The sequence below is a fragment of the Trichechus manatus genome, unplaced genomic scaffold (assembly GCF_000243295.1).
Source record: "Trichechus manatus latirostris isolate Lorelei unplaced genomic scaffold, TriManLat1.0 scaffold00004, whole genome shotgun sequence".
NCBI classification, from domain to species: Eukaryota; Metazoa; Chordata; class Mammalia; order Sirenia; family Trichechidae; genus Trichechus; species Trichechus manatus.
Genome location: NW_004443940.1, coordinates 29584093 through 29602766, shown reverse-complemented (window position 1 = coordinate 29602766; position 18674 = coordinate 29584093). Strand labels below are relative to the sequence as shown.

The window sequence follows — 18674 nt, the reverse complement described above, 5'->3', positions numbered from 1 at the left end:
TTGTTGTCTCCATGTTTCCTAAAACACAGATGTCCCAACTCGGACTTTTTTCTAAGTAAAATTTCAGAATTTAAAATGGGCAATCCTTGAGCTACATAGAGAGAGGTGAACTCCTCTTTGATGAAAAAAATTCAGTTCTAGAAACCTTGCTTCGCGGGTCCAGTGCAGCCTCCAGATGAAGTGTTCCTAGCGTGGCAAATAGTCAAATTAGATGTGAGTATTTGATTTTTTGTGTCCTGGGTGACAACTGGCAGCAGTCACTACACAGGTGGCTCTGTATACTCCGAGGTTCACTTGTGTCTGTGCAAACAGAGTGTGCTTGCTCGATTCCAGTCGGTCTTGAGAAGAAAAGACCCTCCTGGGTGGTGCAAATGGTTTGCGCTCAGCTACTAACCTACAAGTTGGTGGTTCAAGTGCATCTGGTGGTGCTGCAGAAGAAAGGCCTGGTGATCTGCTTCCATAAAGATTACAGCCAAGAAAACCCCTTGGGGCAGTTCTACCCTATCACATGGGGTCGCCATGAGTCAGAATCGACTCAACGGCAAGAGGTTTGGTTTTGATTTTGAGAAGCAGAGAATTCAGTCCACTGCCCCAAAGATGTGTGTGGTCTGACTCTTGCTGTTTTTTTTGACTAACAGAGGGTTGAATCGACTGCAGTAGAATTCTGGTAACTTCTTGGGGTTTCTCAGTCCACTGACTCACCGTGACTGAGGACCCGTGACGATATCTGTGACTTATTGGTGTTGTGCCCATAGTGTGTGTTGAAGGTGCCTATTCGTAAGGTCCCATACGGCAGGAAGAGCAAAAAGGATAGGGACTCACCCAGAACAGAGGAGCCGAGCAGAGGAGACAAGTCAGAGAGCCCCACCCTCTGCCCAGACTGGACGCAGCCCCAATTCAGAAGCCGAGGCCTGAGAATCTAGAGACAGGAACTCAGAGCTGATGCTGTGTTTTGTTTGGTTTTCTTAAATTCAGAAAAGTATATGTGCGCTTTGGGATTATACTGTGTCCAGCTCACTCTATGAGAAGTATGCTGGCATACCCCTCCGAGTGCTGGCCAGGATAAATGAAACTCTGAGCTTAGTGCCAGGCCCAGTTCCCAGCTTTGTTTCCCTGCAGGATATTTTCTGAGCTGTATGTGAACATACTGAGTCACACATGACAAATAGAAAGGAGCAAAAGAGAGAAATCGTGTCTCTCTTTATGATAGGCCGTTTACTCCCACTAATTAGTCCAGCTTTCTAGCACTATTAATAGCTGGATTTTATAACTCAGGTGTTATTGAGTCACCGACAGGTCTCGCTAAAGTCAGCAAGTTCTGTTTATTCTCTATTTAGTCACAGTATTTTAAAAATTCTCCTGCCAGGTGTGCATACATGTATAAAAATCTAAGGATAGGCTTACAAACCTACTGAAGAGATTTGTATGTGCCTCATCTTGTTCCAGAGTGCCTGGGTGGTGCAGCTGGTTAGGGCACTCGGCTGCTCTCCGAAAGGTTGGTTTAAGTCCACTCAGAGGCACCTCGGAAGAGAGGCCTGGCAAGCTACTTCCAAAACATCCTTGAAAATCCGATGGAGCACAGTTCCACTCTGATAAACGTGAAGTTGCCATGAGTCGGAGCTGACTTCACGAAACCAGTGGTTCCTGGTCATCCTATTCCAAATAGGTATGAGGAGGCTGCCAAAATACATACAAAGCAGAATGATTAAAAAAACAAAACAAGCAACAGGCTCGGGAAGAAGGCAAAGGCAAACAAAGGGTAGAATGGTAACATGTAGGGAGGAGGGGTAGAGTTCATGACAACTTTTGGACAGTTTTTGAGGTGAGTTGGCTTCAGAAGCTAAAGCAAGGCAATGACAGGATTCCTTGTGGACTCTGCGCAAACGTTTCTGATGCTCATGAGAAGATGGCTTGTCCTGGGGCTAATTTCGGAGAGAAAATTGAGGGGAATCTTCACTTTGAAAGGCTGTAACATAACGAATCTTGTCCTCAACAATATTCTCACAATAAATGCAATACATGTTTGTTAAGAGGCTTTGCTTGTGCGGTAAAACCTGCAAAAGCCGGCACCTGTGTACGGCAGAAACCCGTCAGGGCGTGAAAACGTCAATGTTTTTCACTAAAAAAGGGAGAAAAGTGACAAGACCGTGCCCTGTCAAAGGCAGAAAATTCAAGAGTCCCGGAAAAACGAGGCGCTCCCGTCGAGTTCCGGCTCTCACAGGTTTCGCTGTACTGGCTTTTTTGCACGTCGGGGTGAAAACACCAAGCCTCATACAAGTCAGTAAAAGCGCTTACACAGAGGCCAGACTGATTCTGTCTGAGTATTCACTGACCCAGGACAAAAAGCGGCAATCTCAAGAGGCAGTAATGAATCATCTGTACCCAATCACTCATAAATACTAATTTATGCGAATAAGCTTTTCTAATTTTTGCTAAGGAGCCCCGGTGGTGCAACGATTAAGCAGTCAGCTGCTAACTGAAAGGTTGGCAGTTGGAACCCACCCAGTGGCTCCATGGGAAAAAGAGCTGGCGATCTGCTCCTCTAAGAATTTCAGCCTAGAAAACCCTATGAGCCAGTCCTACTCGGTCAACTATGAGTCAAAATCAACTCAACGACACCCAGCAACAACAGTATTTTTTGCTAACAGCGAATAAGGGCGAATAAGGGCATATGCATACGTTTTGACTTCGGAGGTAGGGTTGACTCTTCTTAGAAAAACAAAGGCGTTTAGCCAGACTGCTAATTGTCACCTCAGCTTTATGCAAACGCTGGCTATTAGTATCTGCCAGCAGGGCCACGGGCTTTCTCAGAACACTCACTGGTGGTTCTACATTCGTGGAATTTGCTTGATGACGTAGACGGTACAGAGACGTTCGACCCATTGTTATCTGTTGCTCTTAGTACTCTCTTCAATTGCTGTTCCAGTTACCGTGACTGGGACACAAGTTACCCCAACACTCAGTGGCATGAAACAACCATTTATTTTGCTTAGTGATTCTATGGGTCAGGAATGTGGACGGGGCACAGTAGAGATGGCCTTTTTCTTCTCCATGATGTCTGGCACCTCAGCTGGAAGACTCGTAGTTGGTTTTGGCTGCTGGCTGGTAGCCTCTGTTCCTCTCTACATGGGCCTCTCCAAGTGGACTCTCTCTGTGTGTGGGTTAGTTTGGATTTCACAGCATTGTGGCTGGCTTCCAAGGATGAATGTTTCAAGAACAAGAGAGGCCTCTAGTTGAAATCCGTCTTGTCTTTTTATGACCTAGCCCCTGAATTTCCAGTGTTGTTTAGGCTGCATTCTATTTGTCAAATCAGCTACAAAGGCTTACCTAAGGGGAGGTGCAATAGATATTCCACCTCTTTGGGGATGCGGTGGCAAAGTTCTAAAGGAGTACTTGTATTTTTACGAAAATAACACGTGACTTCTATGTTTGTTTGCCAACCTCACCCTCCCAGTAAAGTATTTTCCTAAGCATGCTATGGAAATTTTTATTTTTATTTTTTACAACAACAAAAATGGCATAGCAGTGCTTAGGAAAATACCTTTCAGGGGGAGGATGTGGTTGGCAAACAAACATAGAAGGCGCACGTTATTTGCGTAAAAATAGGGCGTGTGTGACTGGAAGTATTGCTGAGGTGATTTTTGGAAAATACAGTCTGCCACAGTTGCACGGGATCAGTCAGGGATAAGCTTTATGAAGTCTGCTCTTCCCAGTTCTTATTTTTACCACCAAAGAGTGGTGGATTTGAAGTCAAAAGACACGGGTTTGAATCAAGACTATGCACTTACCAGCTGGGAGACTTGGAGAAATCAAGCAAGCTTGTTGGGTCTCAGCTTCCTTACTTGTAATCTGAGGTTATGACCATGGCCCCACCATTGATTTGTGGGAGTCAGAGCCACAAAAGTACCTGACTTGTAGTTGGCTGACAGGACCCTTCAAGATCAGTGAGCTGAAGCAGAAAGCAAAATGCCTCCAGCTTGATCTTTTGCTTTATTGGTCAGTAAAATATGACCAATAAGCAACATCATGATAAATGGAGAAAATACTGAAGTTGTCAAGGATTTCATTTTATTTGCATCCACAATCAACACTCTTGGAAACAGCAGTCAAGAAATCAAACAATGTATTGTATTGGGCAAATGTGCTGCAGAAGACTTCTTTAAAGTGTTAAAAAGCAAAGATGTCACTTTGAAGACTAAGGTGCGCCTGAACCCAGCCATGGTATTTTCAATAGCCTCATATGCATGCAAAAGCTGGACAATGAATAAGAAAGGCTAAAGAAGAATTGATGCCTTTAAATTATGGTGTTGGCAAAGAATACTGAATATACCACGGACTGCCGGAAGAATGAACAAATCTGTCTTGGAAGAAGTACAGCCAGAATGCTCCTTGGGAGCAAGGATGGTGAGACTTCGTCTTAGGTTCTTTGGACATGTTATCCGGAGGGACCAGTCCCTGGAGAAGGACATCATGCTTGGTAAGGTAGAGGGTCAGTGAAAAAGGGGAAGACCCTCAGCGACATGGACTGACACAGTGGCTGCAACAATGGGCTCAAGCATAACAAGGATTGTGAGGATGGCGCAGGACCGGGCAGGGTTTCCTTCTGTTCCACACAGGATTGCTGTGAGTCGGAACCATTTGATGGCACCTAACACCACCAACAACAAATTATAAACTGGTCATTTGAAAGTGGTGAGAACCTACTGCATTTTGAGAACAAGTCAGCAAGTCATGCCCCTACTTAAAAGCTTAGTTGGAAAGGAAAAAAAAAACCAAAAAAATTCAAGGTGTTTTTGTATTTGCAGTTTTTAAAAGGCGAGAGTCTCTTACTACCCACATCTCTTCTGTCCCTGAGTGTGGGCGGCAAGGAGTGCTTGTGCCCTCAGATGACTCACTAAAAACAGGGAGCTTGGAACACTCTGAAAAGAGAACCCACGTAGGAAAAAAAAAAAAATTTTTTTTTTTTTTTTTTAAGTTCTACCTTGTAGCCAACTAAATCTGAGTCAGCGGGGGAAAAGAGAAACAGCTCAAGAGAAGAGAGACAAGAGTGTCAGGGACCGGGTCGGAGTTGGGGATACACCTGGACGTTTGCCATGGTCTTTGAAATAAGGAAGTACCCCGTTCACTAAGGGGTGAACTGAGCATCAGCCATGGTAACTCTTTATAAGAAACAGAAGTATACATAATAACAAAATTTTAAATAGAAAATGTCTTTCGATCCTAAAAAGTTTAAGAAAAGAAATAGAAAGGGGTAGCTCCTCTTTCAGGTTCCCGTTAGATTGCCTTTAAATTTCTAAACGCCTTGGCCCTTAATAATCACATTTTCAGACGAGACTCCCACAGCTACCCTGTCTCCCACTCAGCCCAGCTTCATACTGCCATCCCGCTCAGATCCTCTGGCCCTAGCTAAGTTTCTTACTCATTGACGCAATCCCTGAGGAGGCAGACGTTTCCACCATGCCCTTTCCTGGTCGCAGTGACTGTTTTTGTAAACTCTCCTCACCCTTTATGACCCAGGAACTGTCCCATGTCCTTTCTGAAATTATTCCAAGAACTCCAGACTGCAGAGAATTTCCTCTCTTTCTGTTTCTTCTGTTCATGTAACTATTTGTTGTCTTACATTTTTTGTTCTTCTTGTTAGTTGCCGTGCAATCAATTCTAACTGATGGCGACCGAATGTGCCACAGAGTAGAACTGCTAGTTAGGGTTTTCTTGGCTGTAATCCTTATGGAAGCAAATTGCCGGGTCTTTCTTTCAGAGTACCTTTGGGTGGGTTTGAACCACCAACCTTCAGGTTAGTAGTTGGGCACTAACAGCTTGCATCACCCAAGGACGTTATAATGCCTTCTGTTGTTTTTGTTCCTGGGTATGTGAACGGTCTGCCCAGGTCAGTTTTGCATCTTGTTCATCTTTACACAGGCAAGCACGTTGACTTTTACTTGTGGTTGCTCAGTAAATGCTTGCTTATTCGGATGATGATTGCAGCCGCTGTTGCATTTGACTTCTTAGTATCGCATGCCAGGTTTCTGGAGTCCGCTCAGATGTTTGTTCTCTCTCTGATGCTAGCCTGCACGATTGCAGTGATGGAATTCACTGGTGGGTCCAAAGTAGGAGGAATTTGGTCCACTTTGCCTGGTGCAGTTAGGACTGTCCTCCACTGCATAGGACCCGCTGCACAGACCCACCGCGGGTAGCTTCGGTAGAATCTCCTGCTCTCAGTTCTCGGGTTCAGCCACACCACAGGGAGTGGTGGATTTAGAGAACAGACTCAGGTTGGTATTAGGGCTGTGTGACCTTGGGGAAATCAGGCGATATTTCTAGTCTCAGCTTCATTCTTATGTAATGAAGATGAGGCCACCTCCCTCACAAGCTGGTTTGTGAAAATGAGATCCCACAGCGTGGAAGTGCCTGGCACCAAGACATCCAGCTGGGCTCGCTGAAGTCAGGAACTCAGACTCAAAGGACATAAGGGTAGCAAATCAGGTTTTCATTTTATTACAATAAAAGAATTTAGTAAGAATGATTCCGTGAGCTTGTCTGTCTCCATTTCAGATGGGAAGCTGTATGATGCATATGTCTTATACCCCAAGCCTCTAAGTGGAAGTCACAGGTGGGAAGTAGACGTGATGGTGTTAAAGATTCTGCCAGAGGTGCTGGAGAGGCAGTGTGGATACAAGCTATTTATATTCGGGAGGGATGATGTTCCAGGACAAGGTATGTTTTAAGTGAGGTATAAAATCAACACATGAATAAAGAGGAAAGGAACCTCTCCCCGTCCTTCACCTTACAGATGGTGGGGACTTGGCTTGCCTTCACTTGGAAACCGCAGGAAGTCTTCGAGCCCCTCTGGCCAGACCAGCCCCAACCTGAGGTGGTTTGGGCCTGGCTGCTTCTCTCAGGCTCATTCTTGCACCACAATGATGACTGGGATTCCTGGTAGAAATAATGTGACTCTCACTTTGGAGCAAAAACTGGGTTAACCCATTCACGTGAATGGGAGGCCAATGGCATAGTCCTGGCCAAGAGGCAAGTGGTCATTTGCCCTCCTGTCGTTGAGACTAACTGCTGAGTATTTTCAGCAGGTTTGAATATGTAAATCCACTCATGTTTAAAGCTGATTTCATAAACCTCAATCCCACCCGCCCCTCTCCTACTGACATAAAAGAGAAGTTCTTTATTTGCTTCTCCCATTGAATAGGAAATGGTGGTCTCAGCTGGAAAATGGTGGTAAGGATGCCTCCCTGATCTGGTGGAGCAAATTAAATGAGGTAAAACCTGGAAAAGGACCATTGTGGCGTTTTGCACATATTAGACACCCAACAAATGAGTTTCCCTCTTGTCCTATACTCCCTCTCTCTTCAAAAGCTATAGAGTAAAATGCCTGATATCTGAAATAAGCATTCTTTTCTAGTCACTGGGAAACCGAGATTCCTACTTAATTGTGTTTGTCGTCGTTGTTCCTTGTTGAGTCGATTCTGATTCATAGCGACCCTGTGTGTGCAGAGTAGAACTTCTCCATAGGGTTTTCAAGGCTGTGACCTTTCAGAAGCAGATCACCAGGCCTGTCTTATAGCATGTAGTAGTGGCCTATTCCAGGTCACTTTAAAGTGTTTGTAAATACTTTGGGTTTCTAGGGTGCTCACGTCCATTGTTATACAGCTGTATCACAGCACACAGCTTTTGAAGTTATGAAATCATTCTCCATGAGGAAGTGAAAAGTTGCTCTAGTGCTTGTCATAAACATGTGGAAGAGCCCTTGTTTCATCGGCATATGGATACACATTCATTCATTCACACAATAAACAAATATTTATTGAGTACCAACTACATGCTGGGTACTCTTCTAGCTACTTAAGCCAGTTGCTGTTAAATTGATTCCAACTCACGGCGACCCTGTGTGGGTCAGAGGAGAACTCTGCTCCATAAGGTTTTCAGTGGCTGATTTTGTGAAGATAGATCACCCAACCTTTCTTCTGAGGCCCCTTTCAGTTAGCAGTTGAGAGCATTAACCATTTGCACCACCCAAGGACTCCATTCTAGGCACTAGAAATATAAAAACAAACAAAACAGAGAGGGTTTTGCTCTCGTGGAGCTTAGTCTCTCCTTATATCATACGGGAGATGACTGCAGGTAGAATGGAGTCTGCATAGCCTGATATTTAAAGCACTGTCCTCTTCCCTCCACAAGCAATCATTAGCCAAAACCAAACAGAGTCAAACTGCCCCACAGGGTTTCCAAGACCCTGGTGGCATAGTGGTTAAGTGCTATGGCTGCTAACCAAAAGGTTGGCAGTTCAAATCTACCAGGTGCTCCTTGGAAACTCTATGGGGCAGTTCTACTCTGTCCTATAGGGTCAGTGTGAGTCAGAATTGACTCGACGGCAACGGGTTTGGTTTTGGTTTGGTTTACTCTTTACGGAAGTAGCCGACCACATTTTTCTCCCGAAGAGCAGCTGGTGGGTTCAAACCACCAACTTTTTGGTTAGCAGCCAAACACTTAACCACTGTGTCACCAGAGCTCAAGGAACCATTACAGTATGTTATATGGTTTAATAATTAATCCTATAAATCCTAGTAATTGAACAAGATAGAAGGATAAGAGGAAAACAAACATACAAGATAAACACTACATTTACGCTAACTACATTTTCCCTATCGTTTCTAAATCTATTTTAAAAAAATGTCTTCATCATCTACTATATGCCAGACCTTCAGCTAGTCTGGGAATACAAAGTGAGTCATGATAAGATCCTTGTTTTGAGCAGCTCACAGTCTGTGGGTGGAGGGGGTGGGCCAGGAAAGTGATATGCAAACAATTAACTATAATAAATTCTGATTTGTGACCATAGAAGAGTCATTCTGCGGGGGAAAGTCTGGAAGGCTCCACAGAGGGGATGCCTTGTTAGAAACATTGCTAATCCACTCCTGATTACATCACATGCAAAGTCCATGTTCTCTTCTCAGTACCCATTTCTAATAGTCTTAGTAACTTTAAGACCCAAGCTGTTTTAATCGTGAGCTATTCTGCATCAGCTCTTCTTTCTTTATGTCCAGCTGTGGCCAGTGTCACTGATGAGAACATCAAGCTGTGCAGGAGGCTGATCATCATTATAGTCCCTGAATCTCTGAGCTTCGGCCTGTTAAAGAACACGGCAGAAGAACAAATCACGGTCTACAATGCCCTCATCCAAGACGGAATGAAGGTCATTCTGATTGAACTGGAGAAAATCAAGGACTACACAGACATGCCGGAGTCAATTAAGTATATCAGACAGAAGCATGGGGCCATCCAGTGGAGTGGGGACTTCACAGAAGAATCCCAATCTGCAAAGACCAAGTTTTGGAAAAAAGTGCGATTTCACATGCCACCCAGAAGGTGTCCCCCATCTGTCTCCAGTCCAGCTGCTGATGCACGTTCTGTGCCTGTACAGTGGGTAAGAGGGAGGTCAACAAGGGGTTCATTACCCGATGAAGGATAGTCTGCTGTCATGCGGTGCCTTATAGTTGTACAAAGATGCATTTCATTGGGGCTGTCTGCCCCTGAAGATTGTGTTATATACTTGTGCAATCCATTGCTGTCAAGTCAGTTCTGGCTCATGGCAACCCCACATGTGTCAGAAAAATAGAAAACAAACAAACAAAAACATGACCTCTCCCAAGCATGTGAGGTCCTCAGTTTGCGCTTAGCTACTAACCAAAAGATTGGTGGTTCAAATCCACCCAGCAGTGCCATGGAAGAAAAGCCCAGTGATCTACTTCTGAAAAATCACAACCATTGAAAACCCTATAGAGTACAGTTCTCCTCTGATACACATGGGGTGGCCATAGTTTGAATCGCCTTGACCACACCTGGTTTACTCGTTTAACACTGTAGGTGAATTGATTAGTTGGATTTTTTTTTTTTTAAGTCATAAATCTTCTGTCCTGTCAGTATGTGTCATAAGTTTCTTTTTGTTTAAAAGTATGTAAAGATTTATTGTTAATGTAATAATATTAATAAATTATTTCCATACATTTTATTTTATGTTTAATTCAAATGTATTTTGTGTCCTACACAAGAAGCTCCTTTTCTCAAGGGTACCACCATTTCAGATACGTGAGCACTGTACCTCTGTTCTCAGATTGGAGAAGGACTACATTCTCCTGTTGTCAGACCGTGTGTTCTGATTCGGGATTTGTAAAATAGAGCCGCCATGTTTTAAACGATTGGTAAGGCTTATCTTAACAGCCATTAAGTCCTGTCCTTTTTAACTGTGGCCCCCTTTGATAATTCCATGAACACCATGGGTATCTTCCTAGAAAATATACATACTCACAAAATTTTGGCTACAATTTCAGGAGGTGGACAGTCCTTTTCAAGCTCATCAATGGGATCTGTGGAAGGTACATAGATCCAGGATAGGGACTCTTGCCCTAGAGGGTCTTTTGCGTCTATTTCTGTGGGATGTAATGTTGGAATTTTACAGGGTTCTACCTAGAGGCCCAAAGATCAGCACATTGGTAAGTGAGTCATTCAGAGTTCTCCTAAAAATGATTTGGGAGAACAGACTCAGAATTTTAGGGGTGTTTTGTTAATCCATCACTCCTCTAGACCAAAGCTTTGCAACTGGTGTGTCATGAATGAGTTACAGATCCATGAGGTGATTATTCCTGAGATATTTATTCAGGGTGCATCTGGAGCCTTAACCTTCTCTGTTCATCTCAGTGTACTTTATTTGTTTGTATGTGTGCCGTGAAGTGAAAAAGATTGGGAAGCACGGATTCTATTCCAGCTGTCCTACTTTACCATTGAGGAAAATGAGGCCCAGAAAAGTGAAGCGACTAGACGCTCAGTAATTTGTGGCAGACTCAGGACAGGTACCCAAGGCTTCCAACTGTGCTGTGGTTCTTTCTCCCACAATAAAGTATTCTGAGCCTCTTAGTCCTGTGATACCAAATGTGGACTGAAACCAAATGGATAATATTGTAAAAATGTAGAAACTGAGGTTTCTGAATGATGGCCCTTGATTAACTCTGGACGTTTTCAGGAGCTTACGTATTTTTGTTTTGTTTAGTCTCGTTTTTGCCCTGCAGTGAACAAAACCTTGGCATTTAGGTGCATGTAGGATTTAACATTCAAGATGGAGAATTTCTTGAATAAGTTTTACATTTCTCGAGTAGACTGTTACTAATTGCTGGAGATTTTCCTGGGAAGACCTTATCTGAGACACAACTCCAGCTTGAAGCATTGGAGTTAACTTAATTTCACCTCTTGCCTAGAGTCTCCTCTTAGGAATTTGGGGACCCAGAGACTGTACGTGTGGTGCTTAATAGCAAGAGAGATTAACTTTGAAACTCAACTTCTCCATCTACTACCAGTGGGCCCCTTGAAGAGCCATTCAGCCTCCCCAAGCCTGTTTAGTTAGCGGTCATGTGAGGAGACATGAGATGATGTGTTGGAAGTAGAGTATGGCCACAAAAACCAGTTCTTATTTATGGGCAGCTTGGACAGTCTTCAAAAAACTCTGGCCATAGTATTTAGAGAAAAGGTTTAATGGAGGGGACAAATTTAATAGACATTGGATGTTTTGTGGTAGGCAACTGATGGTTTTAGAGAATCCCAAATTTTCTACTAGCTTCTTCAAGTCGCACAAAGAATGCCCCTGGACACAGGTGCCCTGTGTTGACATCTACAGAGTCTGTGACTGACCCACTGGTGTGAAAACTCAGCTATCCAAGCCATCCTGTCTTGGGGTATGCGTCTTGTCTACTGGCTGATGTGCTCTCCCACTCATGCAAGGATCCCAGCCCTTCCTGATCACCCTGAATATTCACAAGGCTTCCCTCCTGATGTGGCCTTACATTATGGTCCTTCATTACTACTTAGTCTTGATTGTGGGGGGAGAGGGGAGGTCAAGACGTTTTGAATCCCAGTCCTGGGACATGGGTGCTAAAGATGACTGGATACCAGGAATAACTTTCAGCTGAACCTACTCTATCAGCCAGTGTCAAACAAAGGTGAATAATTTCTTCCAATGAGTATTTGAAGGAAGTGTTTGAAGAGGGCGGACCTAATTGACAATGCTGTCACTATCCTGGGCCTCTTGAGGACTGGGCTGGAATAGACAGGGCCATGTTATCCCTTCTTCTCCAACCTGAGCCAGCCCTACCACCCGTCAGACTACTCGGCAGCTATGATTCCAAACAAGTTGTACCAAGATTAAGATATTGGAGTCTGTTCACTAATTACCATTTATTTTATCCCAGGACTACTTAAATGAAACTTGCCAATTTCTCTTGAAAACTCTGTTCCCCTCGGAGCCCCTTTTACTGGAGCCCCAAAATTTCTATAGCAGGTCTTCAGAGGCATTCTTTGGTTGGGGCGGTGGTGGGAGAGAAAGGCTGAAAGTAGCATTGGTGTAGCCCTTTACTTAAGATTTAGAAGTCATTAATTACTCAAGTCAAAGAACAGGGAGATTCCTAACGGAGATTTGGGGGAAGGGGCGCTGAAAGTCCTTTCACCCAGCTACTGAGGTCCCTCAATTTCATCTGCAGTGCAGTCCTTAAAAATGTGCGTTTCCAGCGTTTTGTACATGTTCTTTAATCTTTTAGCTCAGCAGATGAACACATAGTCCGGCTGCTAAAGCTCAAGAAGTGTAAACCTCATACTAAATATTTGCCATTTTGAAAACTATTCCCATCTCTTTCTAATTTTGTTATTACTGGTTTCAACACTTTCATTTTTTAATTTCCCCTAATGTTTAACAAAATAATAGGGATACAGTACAGTAAAAATACAAACAACTGAATTAATCTGGTAAATGAATAGTTTCTTTTATAAGGATTAGTGCAAAGCTGGTTCCTATGAGGTGGAGGTTAAAGATGTCCTAAATGTCCGACTTTTCCAAACTGCTGTTCCATTGCATCATCTCGAACATCACCTAACCTTTCAGTACTCTCCCTCCCATCTTTGGGTTCAGTAATTCACTGCAACTGCTCATAGAACTCATGAACCATATCAAGTAAATGGCTTACGTGGTTGTGGAGGCTAGCAAGTCCCAAATCCGTGGGTCAGGTGTAGACTTCTCCCAGCCCATATGGCTGCGGGGGCTGACAAAGCCAAACTGGCAGGTCAGACCACAAGCTGCTGTCTCACAAGGCTTCTGAAGCTGGCTAATCAGATCAGACGACAGGTCGTCGGCCCATGGGGCTGGGGAAGCCAGTGAATCCCAGAATTGACAGCTCAGACAGCAGGCCACTGGCTCAAGTTCTAAGAGCCAGAGGTCAGACAGTGACTAGCCAGATGTAGGATCCAGATGCAGAAAGAGAGAGCTCTACTAGAGCACCCACATATGTACCTTGGATGCAGGCCACACCCCAGTGAAGGGTGTGACTTGAGTAAGGGTGAGACCTGAGTCACACCCTCAAGATACACCTCACACAAATCCTGCCTTATTAACATATAGAGGTTAGGATTTACAACACATAAAATGGAGGATAATTAGGATAATTACATCAGATCACAAAATGGAGGACAACCATACAATATTGGGAATCATGGCCTAGCCAATTTAACACATAATCCCAACCATCACAGGCTCCGTATCCCTTATTTCCATAGTTTCACTAAATCTTTGTGTGTGACTTACAAAGACCATGGCTGGAAGGGCCACATTAAGTAATTCATTGCACCGCATCTGGCTTTGTCACTGAAGTGTAGGTTGGCAGGTAGTGGGTCAAAATATTCATTTGTCAGCTGATGGGCTAATGCCCAAATTTGCAGAGGAAAGAAAGTTTAGGTGTTCAATGGATGAAAAGTTATGTTAAATGAAAGTTGAAGACCACCACTAGTTCTCTCATATTTGACCAGCTTGGCCTGGTGCAAAGGAGAGGCGATGGGGTCTTACTCCAAGTTCTTGGATGTGGGCCCCAGGGCTGCTGAGATAACCTGAAGATACAGTGATCTACCCGGCAGTAGGGCTGAGAGAGGGGTTGGGTTAGACAGAAGATGATAAAGGTGCTAAAACACTTGATTACCTTTTGGTTCACTTTCCTACAACAACTGAGTCAGCCATAAATCTCAGTTCCTTTGGTTTCTTTGCTCAAACACTGTGAGTCTGACCTTGAGAAAGACCTTGAGGAGACTGAGTCACATTAAATAAAGGGCTTTTTCCAGAAGATTAAATGAGATGAAGATATATATGTGAAAGTGCTTGGCAAACTCTACAATACCAAGACCATAATGTGGGAAGTGAGTGGGGGCCACAGCCTCTCAGTGCCTTCTAGTCCTGGCAGGACCCCCCGGTGACTCACAGAGGGCTTCCTGCTGTGTCCCTGTCAGCTGATCTTTTCTCAACTCTTTTTTTTTTTTCGGTTGTGCTTTAAGTGAAAGTTTACAGCTCAAGTTGTTTTTTATACAAAAATTCATATACACATTTATATGTGACCCTAGTTGCTCTCTCTGTAATGGGACAGCACACTCCTCCTTTCCACCCTAGATTTCCCGTGTCCATTCAACCAGCTCCTGTCCCTTTCTGCCTTCTCATCTCGCCTCTGGCCAGGAGCTGCCTATTTAGTCTCATGTATCTACTTGAGCTAAGAAGCACTCTCTTCACGAGTATCATTTTTTGTCTTATAGTCCAGTCTAATCTTTTCCTGAAGAGTTGGCTTCTGGAATGGTTTTAGTTATAGGTTAAGAGACAGTCCGGGGCCACATCTTCTGGGGTTCCTCCAGTCTTAGTCAGACAATAAAGTCTATTCTTTTTACTAGAATTTGAGTTGGGCACCCTACTTTTCTCCTGCTCCGTCAGGGACTCTCTGTTGTGTTCCCTGTCAGGGAAGTCATTGGTGGTAGCCAGGCACCATCTATTTCTTCTGGTCTCAGGCTGATGGAGTCTCTAGTTTATGTGGCCCTTTCTGTCTCTTGGGCTAATATTTTCCTTGTGTCTTCGGTGTTCTTCATTCTCCTTTGCTCCAGGTGAGTTGGGACCAATTGATGCATCTTAGATGGCTGCTTGCTAGCTTTTAAGACCCCAGACGCCACTCACCAAAGTGGGATGCAGAGCATTTTCTTAATAAACTTTGTTATGCAAATTAACCTAGATGTCCCCCGAAACCATGGTCCCTCAGACCCCTGCCCCTGCTCCTCTGTCCCTTTAAGTATTCACTTGTATTTAGGAAACTTCTCAGCTTTTGGTTTAGTCCAGTTGTGCTGACTTCCCCTGTACTGTGTATTGTCCTTACCTTCACCTAAGATAGTTCTTGTCTACTATCTAGTTAGTGAATACTGCTCTCCCTCCCTCCCCACCCTCGTAATCATCAAAGAATGTTTATTTCTGTGTTTAAACCTTTTCTTGAGTCTTATAATAATGGTCTCATACAATATTTGTCCTTTTGTGACTGACTAATTTTACTCAGCATAATGCCTTCCAGATTCATCCATGTGATGAGATGTTTTGAGGATTCGTCGTCGTTCTTTATCATTGCGTAGTATTTCATTGTGTGAATATACCATAATTTGTTTATCCATTCATCAGTTGATGGGCACCTAGATTGTTTCCGTCTTTTTGCGACTGTGAACAGTGCTGCAATGAGCGTGGGTGTGCATATGTCTAATCTTGTGACTGCTCTTATTTCTCTAGGATATATTCCAAGGAGTGGAATTGCTGGATTGTATGGTACTTCTATTTCTAGCTTTTTAAGGAAGCGCCAAATCTATTTCCAAAGTGGTTGTACCGTTTTCCTTTCCTCAACTCTTGATCCTACTTCATATTTATAAACATTTCTCCAACACGTTTGTTTGATTGATGTATCCAAGGCTATGTCTGGAAAATTAAGAAATTGGAAGATTCCTTCCTGGCTTCCTTCTTAGAATAGAGGCTATTCTATATATGACAAAATCCAGAAAGTCTGAATAAGCTACTGGAGGTGACCTTGGTACTTGGAGCTGTAGAACCTGGGGTCTGAGCTGCTGGAGGCCACGCATCTCAGGTAGAATTATCCAAGGGCCCTTGAGGAATGGGAGCTCTTTGTGCATGCCTCCTTCTCTCCTCTCCCACGCCCAGGTAGTTTGTAAGAAATTCTGCCATTTGTCTTAAGAAATTATGCTCTAGTCCTCCAAGGAAGGTGGTGCAATTGTTAAACCCTCAACTGCTAACCAAAAAGTCAGCAGTCCAAACCTACCAGCTGCTCCTTAGGAGAAAGACCTAGTCATGTGCTCCTGTAAAGATTTCAGCCTAGGAAGCTCTATGGGGCGGTTCTACTCTGTCCTCTAGGGCTGCTATGAGTTGGAACTGACTCGATGCCACACAACAGTCCTGAAAAGGTTGTCCATGAAGAGAGATCATCCACCTGGGAAGGGGAAATCAGAACATTAGCCCTGGCTCTTGTTCTCCAAATTCGCCTCTTCTCTGAGGCTCCCTTATTAATGGCAGTTGCCAGTGCTCGGCTTTGATGCTCAGTCCTAACCATCTTTGGCTAATTCCAACCAACTGCAAAGACCAAAACAATTCTACTGAAGGAGAAGGGATAACAAACGAGAAATGGAATCCACAGAGAAACACAATCAGATGATTTGGAGTACAAGATGGGGATTTTCTTGTCCTCATCATGAGCTTCTGTTTACCCCTCACATGCCATCACTGGGGAGGGCAGAAAAAATATTTTTCCTTATTTCGGGCTCCAGAGACTGGACTTACAATGAGACAGGTGTGCACTCTCCTGCTTGGCTGAGGCTTGCTTCACTGTAACATATTTCAAGAGCATGCTTTCTTTTGGTATGTGCCTTCTTTTTTCCTACAAATGGCCTATTTCCTGCTGCTGGATGGGGCAAGGATTGGGATTTCAGAGCATCACTGTTTCCCTTGATGTGTGAGGGCTGGGGGAGCATCAGTGTGGCCCGTGGTGAGTAAGGGCTGGGGGCATCACTGTGGCCCATGGTGGATAAGGGCTGGGGGGGCATCACCGTAGCCCATGGTGGGTGAGGGCTGGGGAGCATCACCATAGCCTGTGGTGGATGAGCGTTGGGGAATATCAGTGTGGCCCATGGTGAGTGAGGTCTGGGGGAGGATCACCATAGCCCTATGATCAGCTGGGCCTTACATGGACACCTGAGCCATGGTGGGGCTGATTGATGGGGTATATACCCTTTCCCCATATTCCCCGAAATGAAAAATTAAACTGTAACTGTTGGAAATACTAAAAGTCCATTAAATAAATTTCATTCTGAGTTGAGAAACATAAATTACAGTTTTATTTTCAGCACCTATGTGAAAATCACAACAAGTTTTTAGCAAATTAGAAATTAAAAATCTTTATTTCTATGCAATCAAGTAATCAGTTTATCGTCATACTTTTAGCCTTAATTTCACTCCCCTGTTGGTGTTATCATCTCTAAAATTGAGCTAAACAAACTGTAGATTTTAGTTATATGAAAATGGAAGGATAATAAGCACTAGCTTCTTTTCTTAGTTGGAAGGTGTATGTTTTTCTCACCTGTTGTTAGCTGCCATCAAGTTGGCCCCCGACTCATGGTGATCCCATGCATAATGGGATTAGACCGCTGTGATCCGTAGGGTATTCGTTGGGTGATTTTTCAGAAGTAGATCACCAGGCCTTTCTTCCTAGTCTGTCTTAGTCTGGAAACTCCACTGAAACCTGTTCAGCATCATAGCAACCTGTAAGCCTCCACTGACAGACAGGTGGTGGCCGCACAGGAGGTGTGTTGGTTAAGTGAACCTGGGTCTCCTGCACGGAAGGCGAGAATCCTACCACTGAACCACCGTGGTCTCTTCTCAATCTAGGTCACTCGATCTACTGCTTTGTTTGTTAAATGCTTGCTGTCCCCTCAGCTTTAGTCCTGGGGAGGCCAAGTGACCAAAGCGGAACATCCCGATGGGTGTTGTGCGCCTTGCACCCTCTTTGACACTTGTTCCTACCTGTTTCCCTCCCTTCTCTTGTTTCATCATAAAGATTCATTTGTCCTTCCTCCCCTCACCAACCACCACCACCACCACTCTAGTTAGTATCATTCTGGAAGATAAAAATATTTACAAGGAGGGAGGCCTGAGCGGGGGCTGGATGCTTTTTCTATAAAGTGAAGCCAGTGTGCAGGCCCATGGTTCCGTCCCCTTCCCATCCCAGACTGAGCCAAGGGCCTGACAGAGTCCAGAGTGAAGAACTTAGATTCTCTGGTTTTAGCTGAGATGCTAGCGCCTGCTACCAACACCTTTCATGCTTTTTAAACTGCAAGCTACATGAAGAAATAATTTTACACCGCAACTCAGTGTATACACCTACATGTCCCTGGGTGGCACAAAAGCTTTGGGCTCGAGTACTAACCTAAAGGTTGGCAGCTCAAACCCACCCAGCAGGAACCTTGGAAGAAAGATCTGGTGATCTACTTCTGTAAAGACTGCAGCCAAGAAAACCCCATGGAGCAGTTCTATGCTTGAACACACGGGGTTGCCATGAGTCGGAATCAACTCGATGGCAACTTTTTTTTTTTAAATATATATACGTACAGAAAATGAAAAAAAACTTTTTATTTTATTCATTCTATTTCATTTTGATCTATTCTATTTCAGTTTTTCAAAATGCTGATCACAGCCCACTAACTTGTCTTAATGACAAACTTAAGGATTTCCAGTGCAATTTGGAAAACAGTTCAGAATTCCCAGCCTGATAGTCACCTAGTCG

At 44.0% G+C, this 18674-nt stretch overlaps 1 protein-coding gene across 1 annotated transcript in view; it reads left to right on the top strand.

Annotated features, from left to right (window-relative positions):
• The window catches only part of IL1RL2 (interleukin 1 receptor like 2), a gene marked incomplete at its 5' end in the record, with an annotated part of 27003 nt that extends 17566 nt beyond the window's left edge, over nt 1-9437 (top strand). Inside the window, 3 exon segments of the mRNA XM_023731938.1 lie at nt 6553-6714; nt 9054-9385; nt 9387-9437. Coding sequence (XP_023587706.1) covers nt 6553-6714; nt 9054-9385; nt 9387-9437 — 545 coding nt within the window.
• Between the last annotated feature and the right edge of the window lie 9237 nt (nt 9438-18674).